Source organism: Borostomias antarcticus (assembly GCF_949987555.1).
Source record: "Borostomias antarcticus genome assembly, chromosome: 12".
In the NCBI taxonomy this organism is placed as follows: Eukaryota; Metazoa; Chordata; class Actinopteri; order Stomiiformes; family Stomiidae; genus Borostomias; species Borostomias antarcticus.
Window position 1 is genome coordinate 15,653,717 of NC_140245.1, and position 12,307 is coordinate 15,666,023.

The 12,307-nt window shown below is 48.0% G+C and overlaps 1 protein-coding gene across 1 annotated transcript in view; it reads left to right on the forward strand.

Annotated features, from left to right (window-relative positions):
- LOC311315742 (inositol polyphosphate-4-phosphatase type I A-like) overlaps positions 1-8,924 on the forward strand; it is a 64,538-nt gene extending 55,614 nt beyond the window's left edge. The window contains exons 19-21 of the mRNA XM_084446445.1: positions 1,150-1,262; positions 1,484-1,638; positions 7,163-8,924. Of these exons, the coding sequence (XP_084302571.1) occupies positions 1,150-1,262; positions 1,484-1,638; positions 7,163-7,295 (401 nt within the window). The 3' untranslated portion in view covers positions 7,296-8,924. The remainder of the gene's footprint in view (positions 1-1,149; positions 1,263-1,483; positions 1,639-7,162) is intronic.
- Positions 8,925-12,307: the final 3,383 nt, after the last annotated feature.

Genomic DNA, 12,307 nt, shown 5'->3' on the forward strand with positions numbered 1-12,307 from the left:
ACTGCTAAGAACATCACCACATACCTCAGCCTGGCTCCTCCTCTGTCCCTCTCCAGCTGTATCCAAACGTGTAGTAACTGAAATCAAACGTCATTGCTGCTTTGCCTCGTTTGCTACTAGCAGACTTGGAACAATCAGCTCATGTGCTCGGTTCCCCTGTCGTCCACTTCAGTTTCTACAAGGCTTCTCAAGTTACTCTCCTGATCCACACTTCTCTTTCACGTAGTTCCCGTTTGGAGCCACGATCGCTGTGTTTTTGAACCGTTCCTCATGTTAGCTACCTCCTCCTGCTACAGTAGCTCGCCATCACTGTTCAGCTTGTAACATTTACAGTTTGCACGCCTACCTGAGTACGTAGCAGCTGATATAGAAACAAAAATATTACAGTTAAGTCATCTCATGGTTAAGGTATTTTCATTTGTAGTATTTCGATGGATTATATGTTTTTTAATTCATTTTATTTCATTTTAAAACAATATTTTGTATTCCTCAGCATACCACTAGAGGGAGCCTAGTCTGAGTCTCCATGAACTCTACTCTGTCCTCTCTAGTAGCACCCAGCCCTCTGTGTCCAGTATCTGTAGCAGTTCTTGATCCATGCCCCTTCTCTCCTCTCCTCCTGTCCTCTACCTCCTCTCCTCTCTCCTCCTCTCCTCACCTCATCTCCCCTCCTTTCCTGCTCTCCCCTCCTCCTCTCCTCTCCCCTCCACTTCTCCCCTCCTCCTCCTCTCCCCTCCTCCTCTCCCCTCCACTTCTCCCCTCCCCTCCTCCTCCTCTCTCCTCCTCCTCTCCTCCCTTCCTCTCCCCTCCTCCTCTCCTTTCCACTCCTCCCCTCCTCCTCTCTCCTCATCATCTCCCCTCATCCTCTCTCCTCATCATCTCCCCTCATCCTCTCTCCTCCTCCTCCCCCCTCCTCCTCTCCCCTCCTCCTCCTCCTCTCCCCTCCACCTCTCCTCCTCCTCTCCCCTCCTCCACTCCCCTCCTCCTCCTCCTCTCCCCTCCACCTCTCCTCCTCCTCTCCCCTCCTCCCCTCCCCTCCTCCTCCTCCTCTCCCCTCCACCTCTCCTCCTCCACTCCCTTCCTCCTCTCTCCTCCCCTTCCCACCTCTCCCCTCCTCCTTCTCTCCCCTCCTCTCTCCTCCTCCCCCAGGCCTGCCCAGGTCCCGTTCTCAGACGTGTCTCCCAGAGCTTCTCAGGTTCCTGGGACAGAACGTCCATGCCAGGAAGAACAAGAACGTGGACATTCTCTGGCAGGCCGCAGAAGTGAGCACACACACACACTCAGCTGTGCCATCCCATGGCTCCGGGGTGACGCAAACTAGATAACGCTGAGATTCTGAGACATTCTTATAAAAGCACACACTGTTACTACTGTCCACACTATGACCGTTCTAGGGACATATTTCCACAGACGTTTCTCCAAACCTACAATTTGTCCTCGTCCACTCCTGCCCCCCCCCCCCCTCCCCCCTCCCGTACCCCAGATCTGCCGTCGTCTCAACGGGGTGCGCTTCACCAGCTGCAAGAGTGCCAAGGACCGCACGGCCATGTCGGTCACCCTGGAGCAGTGTCTGATCCTGCAGCACGAGCACGGCATGGCCCCCCAGGTCTTCACCCAGGCCCTGGACTGCATGCGCAGGTAGGAGCCCCGCCCCGCGCCCCAGCCCCCGCCCCCCGCGCCGCCCGAACCAGAGACGCCTCAACAGCATCGCTACCCGCGCCAGGACGGGCGCCAACCACCGGGCAGTCTAACCCATGCAAATACACCCGGGACGCCTTCCAAAGCGCTTCCCAGTGTCCCAGTCTCTCTCTCTCCTTCTCTCTCTCTCTCTCTCTCCTTCTCTCTCTCTCTCTCTCCTTCTCTCTCTCTCTCCCTCTCTCTCTCCTTCTCTCTCTCTCTCTCTCTCTCTCTCTGTGGTTGGCACTTGTTCCTTATGTGTCATCCATGTTTTCGGTTGCTCTTGCCTGTTTGTTTGTCTGTCTGTCTGTCTGTCCAGCCAGAGAATGCTCCCCCAGTTGGTGTCCACCACAGAGCTCGTCCCATACCTCCACCCCCCGTTCGCACTGCTTGCTGGGATGAATGAGCTGACAGGGATGGAACACGCTGCAATGTTAACGGGCTGGGGTCGGGGGGGGTCCAGGGACAGAGGACAGTGATGGGGTGAGCGGAGAGAGGAGGAGGAGAGAGGAGGCTCACCAGTCCTGGTGTGATCGGCAGGGTTGCAACTCCTGGTATGGTCTCTCCCCCCCCCCCCTGTCCCTCCCCCAGCAGGGGTCCCCCTCCTCCACCTGTCCCTCCCCCGGCAGGGGTCCTCCCCCTCCTCTCCCTGTCCCTCCCCCAGCAGGGGGTCCCCCCCTCCTCCCCCTGTGCCTCCCCCAGCAGGGGTCCCCCCCTCCTCCCCCTGTGCCTCCCCCAGCAGGGGTCCCCCCCTCCTCCCCCTGTCCCTCCCCCAGCAGGGGGCCCCTCCCGTCGTCGCCAGACAGGAAGTCAGCTCAGGCTCATGACGACCGGCCGCCATCCCTCCACTGAACCCACACAGCGTTGAGGCAGAGCTTCCACCCGTCCGAAACAAACTTCCACAGCAGCCTGTCAGCCCAACGGATGAGTCCATATAACGGATGAGTCCATATAACGGATGAGTCCATATAACGGATGAGTCCATATAACGGATGAGTCCATATAACGGATGAGTCCATATAACGGATGAGTCCATATAACGGATGAGTCCATATAACGGATGAGTACACAACAGATGAGTACACAACAGATGAGTACACATAACGGATGAGTACATATAACAGATGAGTACATATAACGGATGAGTACATAACGAATGAGTCCATGTCTGACCGAGCGAGTGTCCGTGTGTGAGGACGGGGTTGGGGTCGGCCTCCTAGGAACGGTTGGCGCGAATGCTCTGGATAGGGTCTGGCTTTTGAGTGCAATGCATGCTGGGAAGAGGCACGTTTGTGCTGCATGGCTGTTAGGCTGGTAAGCGCACCCCCCCCCCCCACACTCTCTCTCCTTCTTACTTGGGTTCAGGTCAGAGGTCAGTTTGCTGTTTATCTGAGCCCCCAGATGACTGAACTGAACCCAGAGAGACCCCCCCCCCACCCCCATGTCCTTTTCTGTTGAACATAGAGAGCCATTACTGTGTCTTCTTACCTCTTTCCTTTTCCAAAGACGCAGAAGCATTTCTATTAATTTTGTCTTTTGATCCTCTTCTCTCTCTTCCTCTCTCTCTTCCTCTGTTCTGACGTCTCATCCCTCTATCGTTTCTCATGTGTTTTTTTTATTGGAATGATTCATTGGATTGTTTTTTTTTTCCCTGGTGGGCGGGGGGATTATTGGGCTTCATTTCTCACCAAACGGATCTGATTTGTTCACCGTCTCGTCTGACCTCTGACCTCCCACGCGACCACGCCCTGCATCCTCCTCTCTCCGCCATCCTTTCTCTTGTCCTCTCATTTGTTATCGTTTGCCACCCCCCCCCCCCCTCCCCTCCCCTCCATGCCCACACGCCCCCGCGCCATCTGTCCCCGTTGGCCCCGCCTTACCCCCCCCTCCCCTCCACAGCGTTGGGACCAGGGAGGGGGTGATCCAGAAGAACCTGAGCGGCCTGCTGCCGGTGCGCGACCTCAGGCTCGACCCCAGCCTGCTGTACTCGCTGCCCCTGCTGGCCCTCAGCCCCAACCTGCTGGTCGTCTGGCTCTTCCTCAGTGTGGCCTACCTGCTGGCCAAGCTCCGCTGCAGCTGAACGCACACACACACACCGACCAGACCCCCCCGTCACCCCGAGACCCGCCCTCTCTCTCTCTCTCTCTCTCTCTCTCTCTCTCCCCCTTGTTCTCCAGCCCTGTTCCCTCAGTGTTGTTTTGCCAGGCAGAGAGGCAGGGAGGGCAGCGCTCAGTCAGGTGATCAGTGGGACAGGTGGGTATAGTGGTCAGTGTGTTGGGAAGACAGGTGTGATGTCTGTGTCAGACCGAGTCTGTCTGGACACGCCTTCGGTTGGGTTCAGTAGATCGATTTCACTGTACTTTGTATGCGTCACACAGCTAAAATGGCTGCCTGTCTGACCAATGGATGCACCTCTCCAGCCTCTTGCTTCCCACGTCCACTGTCTCTTGACCAATGAGGTCAAAGCAGGAAGCGGGTCTAAAGATGGATGTTTGCAGTATTGTGGGACTGTTTTCAGTGCTCCACCTCATTTCTCATCATGAGACCCGTTGTTTCACAAACAGGAAAGGGAATCGGTCAGAGTCTGAAACAGAGACCTAATGAAAGTTATCACAAGGAAGATTATTGTTGAAATTCTGAATTTATCGGTAATGTCACAGCTGTTATGAATATGTATGCAATTTCACTATTTCAGGTTAACTACATAGGACTATATACTTTGGATAACCTGGATTTATGGTTTCAGTTTTGCACAAATTGACTTTCAGTCAGGCACTTTTTTGGCTAGCTTGATTTTGGTGTCTTCCATATATTAGCATATAACTTGTACATAGGCCAAGGGAAGAGCGGTTTATATGTGACAGTCTAGTTGTGGCGGCTAGCGGGACGATGTCCTCTTCTGGGTCTTCCTACTCTTAAAGCAGGAGACTGGCTGCTTCTAAACAGGCACGTTGTCTTGTTGTTGCCAGTGCAGTGACGGTTAGCTTGTCTCACCACCAACTGACACAGTTGAGTCTGATAGAAGTATACAAAGTATTTGTTGTCAGCAAGCACTTGGATATGTAGGCCTACTAGTGTGGATAATGTCATTCGCTAGACAGCGTCTAGATTGTGTTGATGTGTATTTTTCTATTGAGCCCATGTGTTTTTCCCGCAGATCAGTAATGACGTATGGAATATAGATGGCCGGTTGTATATTTGATTCCTATATAGAGTTTGTATGTGAAAGATGTGAGCCTACTTGTCCTGAAGTAGGTCCGTAGTCCTGAATAGAGGAAGAGAATGTAGAAGTTAGTGCCAAAGGCTGCAGGTGGTCGACCCCTTGGCCTCTCTCCCAGTTTCCCTCTGCCCCAAATCCAGCCCCCCCCCCCCCCCCCCCAGTGAGGCGCCACAGACCGAGGGAGAGGATTCCGTTTCCTTCCAACACTTTGCACTTTGCTCTGAGCTTCATAGCCTTGTTGACATGTATTATTACTGCCCCCCTCTGGGATTAAGGTACATCCCTTCTCCAACACAATCACACGCATGAAGACTGAGACTCTCCCAAAACGGAGACTCCGTCCAGTCTAAGATGACCTACTAAAGAAAGAGCCTTACCCCCCCCCCCCACCCTACTCCCCAAACCCCATACCGGACTTTTAGACCCCCACAACGTGTCACAGAAAGGCACCCACTACTCGCTGTAGGTTCCTTTGACTGGTGGAATCAGTTTTGAGTTCTTACAACCATCTGAAGGAATAGTAAGATGGTGATTGATTTCAGAATCTTTGAGGATTGTCTTTATATGAATCAGTATTTTTTGTGCAATGTTACCGTTTACATTATCAACTACTACTGAAGTATATGCAGTATTTATATGTCAGTATTCTATTTGCTTTATTTTTTTTTTATATATTGTAAATTGAAATGTATAGAATTTTTCCGTATCAGTTGGATACATACGCTGGTAGAGACCTACCTCTGTTTTCCCATGAAAAACACATCAGTGAGCGAAGAGAGCAGAGAGGAGATCTGAGGAATGTGTGGCCATGATTAAAGGGTCAGGTTGAGGGAGCACTGCTCAATGCCCCACCAACCAATGACTAAGGCCATGGAGCGCCCCCTGCTGTTTGGTAACAGAACTATGATGAAATGAGTGGTTCCATATGCAGGGGTTGTTCTTATCAAGAGGTTAAAAAATATACTCTTTCAGAGACACCATATCAATAATAACACAGTAATTGTACATTTAATTCTGGCTTAACCAACAAGTACTTATTTCCGTCAGAGGCCTCTCTGAGGTTTTGTGAAGCCAATTGCTTACAGTATATTCCAATATAATCACCTTCCTGTATTTTTCTGTTTTTCTTGAATTACATTTAAAAAAATTTAAAAGGACATTCATAAGAGAGCACTATCAAACGCATAGAGAATATATTTGTATTGCTGTAAGTAGTATTTAAATGCCTGTGTCAAAATGCTTATATGTTTGCTAAATATATTTATTTATATGCAGAGTATACATATATAAAAAAAAAAATATATATATATATATATTGTGGGAGGGATTGATGATAGTTTCCAGGTGTCTGTTCGCTAGGCAGTCTGCTTCCCTTCCAGAATTGTGTGCTAATATGACCTGTTCTGAAATACATGCCTGCCTCTCTCTCTGTCTCTCTCTTTCTCTCTCTCTCTCTCTCTCTCTCTCTCCAGCTTCTTCCCTGACAGTGCAATAACAGCCAGTCCACCCAAAGACTCAGCTTTCAGCTTGTGATGCTGTCACAGGGCAAAAGAGTCCCCGGTTGACAAGAGTTTAATGTGAATGTTGAAAATTGAAATATAATTATTTGAAATACTCCTAAGCTTTTCATTTGTTCTGTGTGGCTGGCCAGCCACACAGCTAGTTTGTCTGGTTATCACTCCCTCCCTCCCTCCCTCCCTCCTTCCCTTACTCCCTCCCTCCCTCACTCCCTCCCTCCCTTACTCACTCCCTCCCTCCCTTACTCACTCACTCCCTCACTCACTCCTGACAATGTTGGCCTGCACTTCTCTGTTGGCACCACAAGAGGCAGTAGTCCCAGCACACCAAAATCAAGGAGGACACCAAAATCAACCCGTCGATCTCCACTGCACAAGTAGAGTAGTGGTGAGAGCATTGGACTCCCACCCTGGAGACCGGGGTTCAAGACCCATTGGGGATGACTTTATGGGACTATACCCCAAACCTCCACACGTTCATCCTTTCACTCTGACCCCCCTCCCCCCCCCCCCCCCTCCATCCCCCCGCCAGCTGCAGCCATCCACATCGCCTCCGTGTTTCGTTCACAGTGCCGCTCGTTAGTTTTTTGCTCATTGTATTTTAACACAGACCACCTTTTGTTTTGTTTTCTCCACTTGCTGTCATCCTCTCTGTGCTTGCCCCCTCCCTCCTCCTCCCTCCTCTTCCTCCTCCCCCTCCTCCCTCTTCCTCCCCCTTCTCCTCCTCTTCCTCCTCCTCCTTTCCCAGTGAAGGGTGCAGGCGGGAGAACACCATGAAGAATGTGGGATGTCGCAAGTATGCGTTTAACTCCCTGCAGCTCAAGGCCTTCCCCAAACACTACCGGCCCCCCGATGGAACCTTCGGCAAAGTGGAGACTTGACCGGACGAGTAGCTACTGTACTGTGTCCAATAAGACAATAAATCTACCAGCGGCTCATTCAGGAACATGCCATGTCACAGAACATCAGCAGGTGCATACTGTAGCTGGGTACATTTGACATGATTGTCTTGCAAAAGAAGGAATTGGTGTCTGTTGTATTTCTGCAGCATCTGTAATGGCGTGTTGCTACAGAAGCCATTACCTTTTGAATCCCAGTAGATGGAGACGGTTTTTGACAGTTTAGTTTAGTTGTTGCTTAAGTCTCCTGTTAAATACCTGTGCACTGATATTCTCCTTGCTTTCCAAAATCACTGTGAAATGGGAAAAGCCAGATCTGGCCAGGAGAGGTACAACCAACTCACATCTCAAACCACTGCTCGATAGTTCTAGACGCTGTCCACCATGCTTTTAGGGTTAGTCTCAGTTATTCTGTACCTGAGGAAAATCACTGATCCACGTGTTGTTTTACTGGTGGGACTTTTTTAAAGCTGTGTGAAGTTGTTTTAAAGCTCCATGCCGTTATATGTGATCCACACACACTCACCTGGCCATGAGTAGTCCAGGAGTAGTCCAGGAGTAGTCCAGGAGACCATCATTCACCACTGAATATGTAGCACATTGTCTCGAGTCTCATTATTCCACATGCTGTGCACCATCAGCCTGCGTCTATGCATCGTAGATTACATGTTTTGTTTACGTCATGTGATCCATACGTATGCTGTTCAGGTCATGTGATCGATACATATTCTGTTCACGTCATGTGATCGATACGTATTCTGTTCACGTCATGTGATCGATACGTATTCTTGTTTTCCAGTCACAGAATCAGGAGTGATTTCTAGCATAACCGCGGGAACCCAAACATGTACTGTATTTACCCCAAAATATATGAAAGAAAAATGTAAGAAAATTTTAAGAACCATTGGAAACACTCATGACTGTAACAGTAAGTCATTAATGACAGCAACAATATGCGTCATGCTAATCACATGACCCTACTAACGTAGCTGTCGACCTTATTGTCACTGATGTAGCTAGCTACGGCAGTATATTTGATCAATGCTGTTAAGCATCTATATGCACTCATAACTCATAATTCCTCCCTGGCCCAACTCAGCTCAGTGAAGTTGCCTTTTCAGCGGCCCTCTTTCACTACGTTCAGGCGGACATGGACCTCTGGTCTGGGCCGTCCTGTGACATGGTAACATTGCATCTTCTGTCTTGGTCTCTGAAGCAAACGTTCCACTCCTCCATTCATTACTGTACGTAAAGTTCTTGGACAAGACAACTAACAGAAAAACCTACAGTAACCACACACACACACACACACAAATCAAATCAAATAAGCTTTATTGGCATGAATGGTAATAAACCGTTGTTGCCAAAGCAGAATAATAATACACAATTATGTACATGCAGTATACATACATATGACATACACATTCATTACATAAAATAACACACACACGGGGAATTGCACCTTCTGTTATTGGTCATTAGAAGCCGTATGCCGTGTGATATGACCATAGACGTGTAGCTGACCTGACCTGTGTTTGGAGGTCTTGTAGAGCCTGACTGGCCTGGCTGTGTTTGGAGGTGGGTCTAGTGGGGAACAGTGAGGTGAGTCTAATGGGGAACAGTGAGGTGGGTCTAGGGAACAGTGAGGCGGGTCTAGGGGGGGAACAGTGAGGTGGGACTAGGGGGGAACAGTGAGGCGGGTCTAGGGGGGGAACAGTGAGGTGGGTCTAAGGGGGAACAGTGAGGTGGGTCTAGGGGGGGAACAGTGAGGTGGGTCTAGGGGGGGAACAGTGAGGTGGGTCTAGTGAGGAACAGTGAGGTGGGTCTAGGGGGGAACAGTGAGGTGGGTCTAGTGGGGAACAGGTTGGGAACGTGGGGAACAGTGAGGTGGGTCTAGGGGGGAACAGTGAGGTGGGTCTAGTGGGGAACAGGTTGGGAACGTGGGGAACAGTGAGGTGGGTCTAGGGGGGGAACAGTGAGGTGGGTCTAGTGAGGAACAGTGAGGTGGGTCTAGTGAGGAACAGTGAGGTGGGTCTAGGGGGGAACAGTGAGGTGGGTCTAGTGGGGAACAGTGAGGTGGGTCTAGGGGGGAACAGTGAGGTTGGGAATGTGGGGAACAGTGATGATAATCTCCTGATGTCTCTTGGGTTCACAGTCTTTCTTACTACTGCACTGCCTTGGGATTCCATCGCAATCAATAGTCAAATATCCATCCAGAGAATCGTGTACCCTGAAAATGATCACATGTATGCCCGGATCAACGGTTCAAATATACAGTAACGGTACTTTTAACAAGACACCTCTGGACCACATTTTACAGTATTTGCCCATTAGGCCAGCTGTGAAATGCAGTGTGTGCATTACTGTATTGTGCATTATAGAGATTTTTGAACATTGAACATTATGGAAATCCTATCCTAACATCATGGAAGTCTGCAGACTTTATTTTGCATTTACGTACTTTCTCTACTATATAATTCCATGAGCATTTGGATTGGATTTGTATTTCTGTCTGTTGTAATGAGCGCATATCTGACCGCACACAGAGAAATAGGATATCTGTCTAGGCTTGAATATTGCAATGAATTATGCTCTCATTGATATCTGATGCCAATAAAAGAAAACGAAAATGGTGTGTAGCTACTGTTTGTGTCCTGACCTTTAAAGTGGCAGACTGCCGGTCTCATTTCAACTTTCTGAAGATTACTAAAATACTCCTCAGTATTAGTACTAAAATACTCCTCAGTATTAGTACCTTCTATGATATACTGTCTGTAAACTATTTCTGGTGGGAATGTCCATGCTGCAAACACTAGTACCTATTAAACCTTTTTATAATCCACACTGGGTGTTCTTCGATAGAGCTAGAGAGGTCACAAACTCAAGTTCAATGTAACTAATGTATTATTCAGGAATTTGCAAGGTGGCAGATTACAGTCTTTGTAGCAGATGTTTTGTGAGGAGGATGGGGGAAGGAGCAACATACAGGACTGTTCAAGAGAGGTTTCAGCATTCGGTTAGGATTCATTCTGCTGAGCTGATGAAATGGGGGCGCCCTGGAGATGCTGTGGACTATGGAGACCTGTGGTTCACACTCAGAGGACCTGGGGTGCACGATTCAGGTAGGATATTCCTCACTAAAACGGTTTTAAGTAAGCACGCATGAACACAGACATCATTAAAATATTATTAGTAATTAATTGCAAACATGAACTTGATATTTTGAATACTATCACATACAGCGACATCTAGAACAAAGTAGGTTGGAGGTATGGCGCACTTAATACAGTCGAATCAAAATACATTAGCCTACGGTGTCTGACTCAAAAGTGAAATGGCACGGCTGTCTTTAAAAAAGAATGTGTTAAGATAATGATTCGTAATGAGCTGAATTAATCATTTCAGAGTTGAATGTGTTAAATGTTTCCCCACCGGGTGCGCCCCTACCACGGCCCCGCCCTCAACATCTCCTGTGACTCCGGCACCGGAGAGCCCGCCTATCTGGGGTACAGACAGCGTCAAGCGCCAACATGCTTTTCTCAGATGTATTCTTAACAAAACTCACCCAGTGTTCCTGGGCTAGGGAGTTTGTCATTCTTCATACTACAGGTCACTCACTACATTGTTGGTAGACTACTTTAAGTTAGTCCACTGTCATGTTCTTAGTTAGAAATACGGACACTTTATCGGTGATAAAGTGATCTGTAGATAAGGCCTAATTGGTAGAGACAGTTTAATATTTTCAGAGTTTGATTGTAGGATTATTCGTAATAGTAATGTGTTAAGGTTTCACTACAGACTAGAGAGAGGAAGTGAGGGAACTGAGGAGGAGAGGCTTTTTGGAGGGAACAGTGAGAGAGAAGGTGGAAGATAGACATGCCAAGACAGATTTTGGTACCACCTGAAGGGACCAAACATTTTTGGTATTTTTGACTTCCTCTGTCTCTAGTTTATATTTTGGTATGATAGACCTCTCATTCTGGTAGCTTAATATTTTTAATTTAATATAAGTGTGAAGAGAAGTCAAACGTACATTTGATTTTTGTTCATTTTAATAACACCCAGGCCGCACCCCACACGACACGCTCAATTGGCTCTCAGCTGTTCTGTCTTACAGGCTACTATTAGGCCAGAAATAAATGTGAAAGAGATTTTGTCTCTTATTTTTGTGCGTGGCTGTAAGCCCTCCCTCCTTCCACTCTCCTTTCCCCTTTTATTTTAAGGAAATGTACAGTCTGTTTTGCAGATGAATTAACTGTAACTGTTTTTGTTTTTTTATGTATTGTTGCTGTATTACATTTGTTTTTTGTTGTTGTTGTTTTTACAGTGCAACCCTAGTAGCCTACATCAGCCATGTGATGATGATGGGCATGGAACAAACAAACTATTTACTTTAACTTGTTTTTTTGTTGCTGTATAACATTAGCTTTTTTCTTTTAAGCAACGTAGGTCTGTAAACCTAAAGAATAACGGAAAAATAATATAGCCTACAGGGCTTAATTAAAACTTAACCTAACGTCACCAGTATTTAGGTAAACTAGCCGTTTCTGACAATACGATTGGTTGTTGCGGGAGGGATCCCAGCGCATGTGGTGTGTGTGTGTATGTGGGCGAGCGAGGGAGAGAGGACGTGAAGGCAGCTAAAAAAGTTTTCTCTCGTCTTGACTCATGAGCTGAGCTCGCTTCCTTGTCAACACAATAATTCCAAAATGAACAGAAAAAGTAACTAGATTTGTCGCTAGTCGCTTTTCATGAAATAAGTTGCCAGGGGGGTCTGGAAAGTCGCTAAATCTAGCGACAAATTCGCTAAGTTGGCATCACTGACCAATTAAGTGACCAATTATAAGTCACATTGATATACTAGACTTGTGCTTACTGTTATGTTTCACTGTGTATGCAACTCTGTGTTTTGTTTTCTGCTCCTCCTGTTCTTGGCCCAACTCCCAGATTCCTGAGTGGATCCAGTTATAATTAATATAATTCAAAGCATTTTA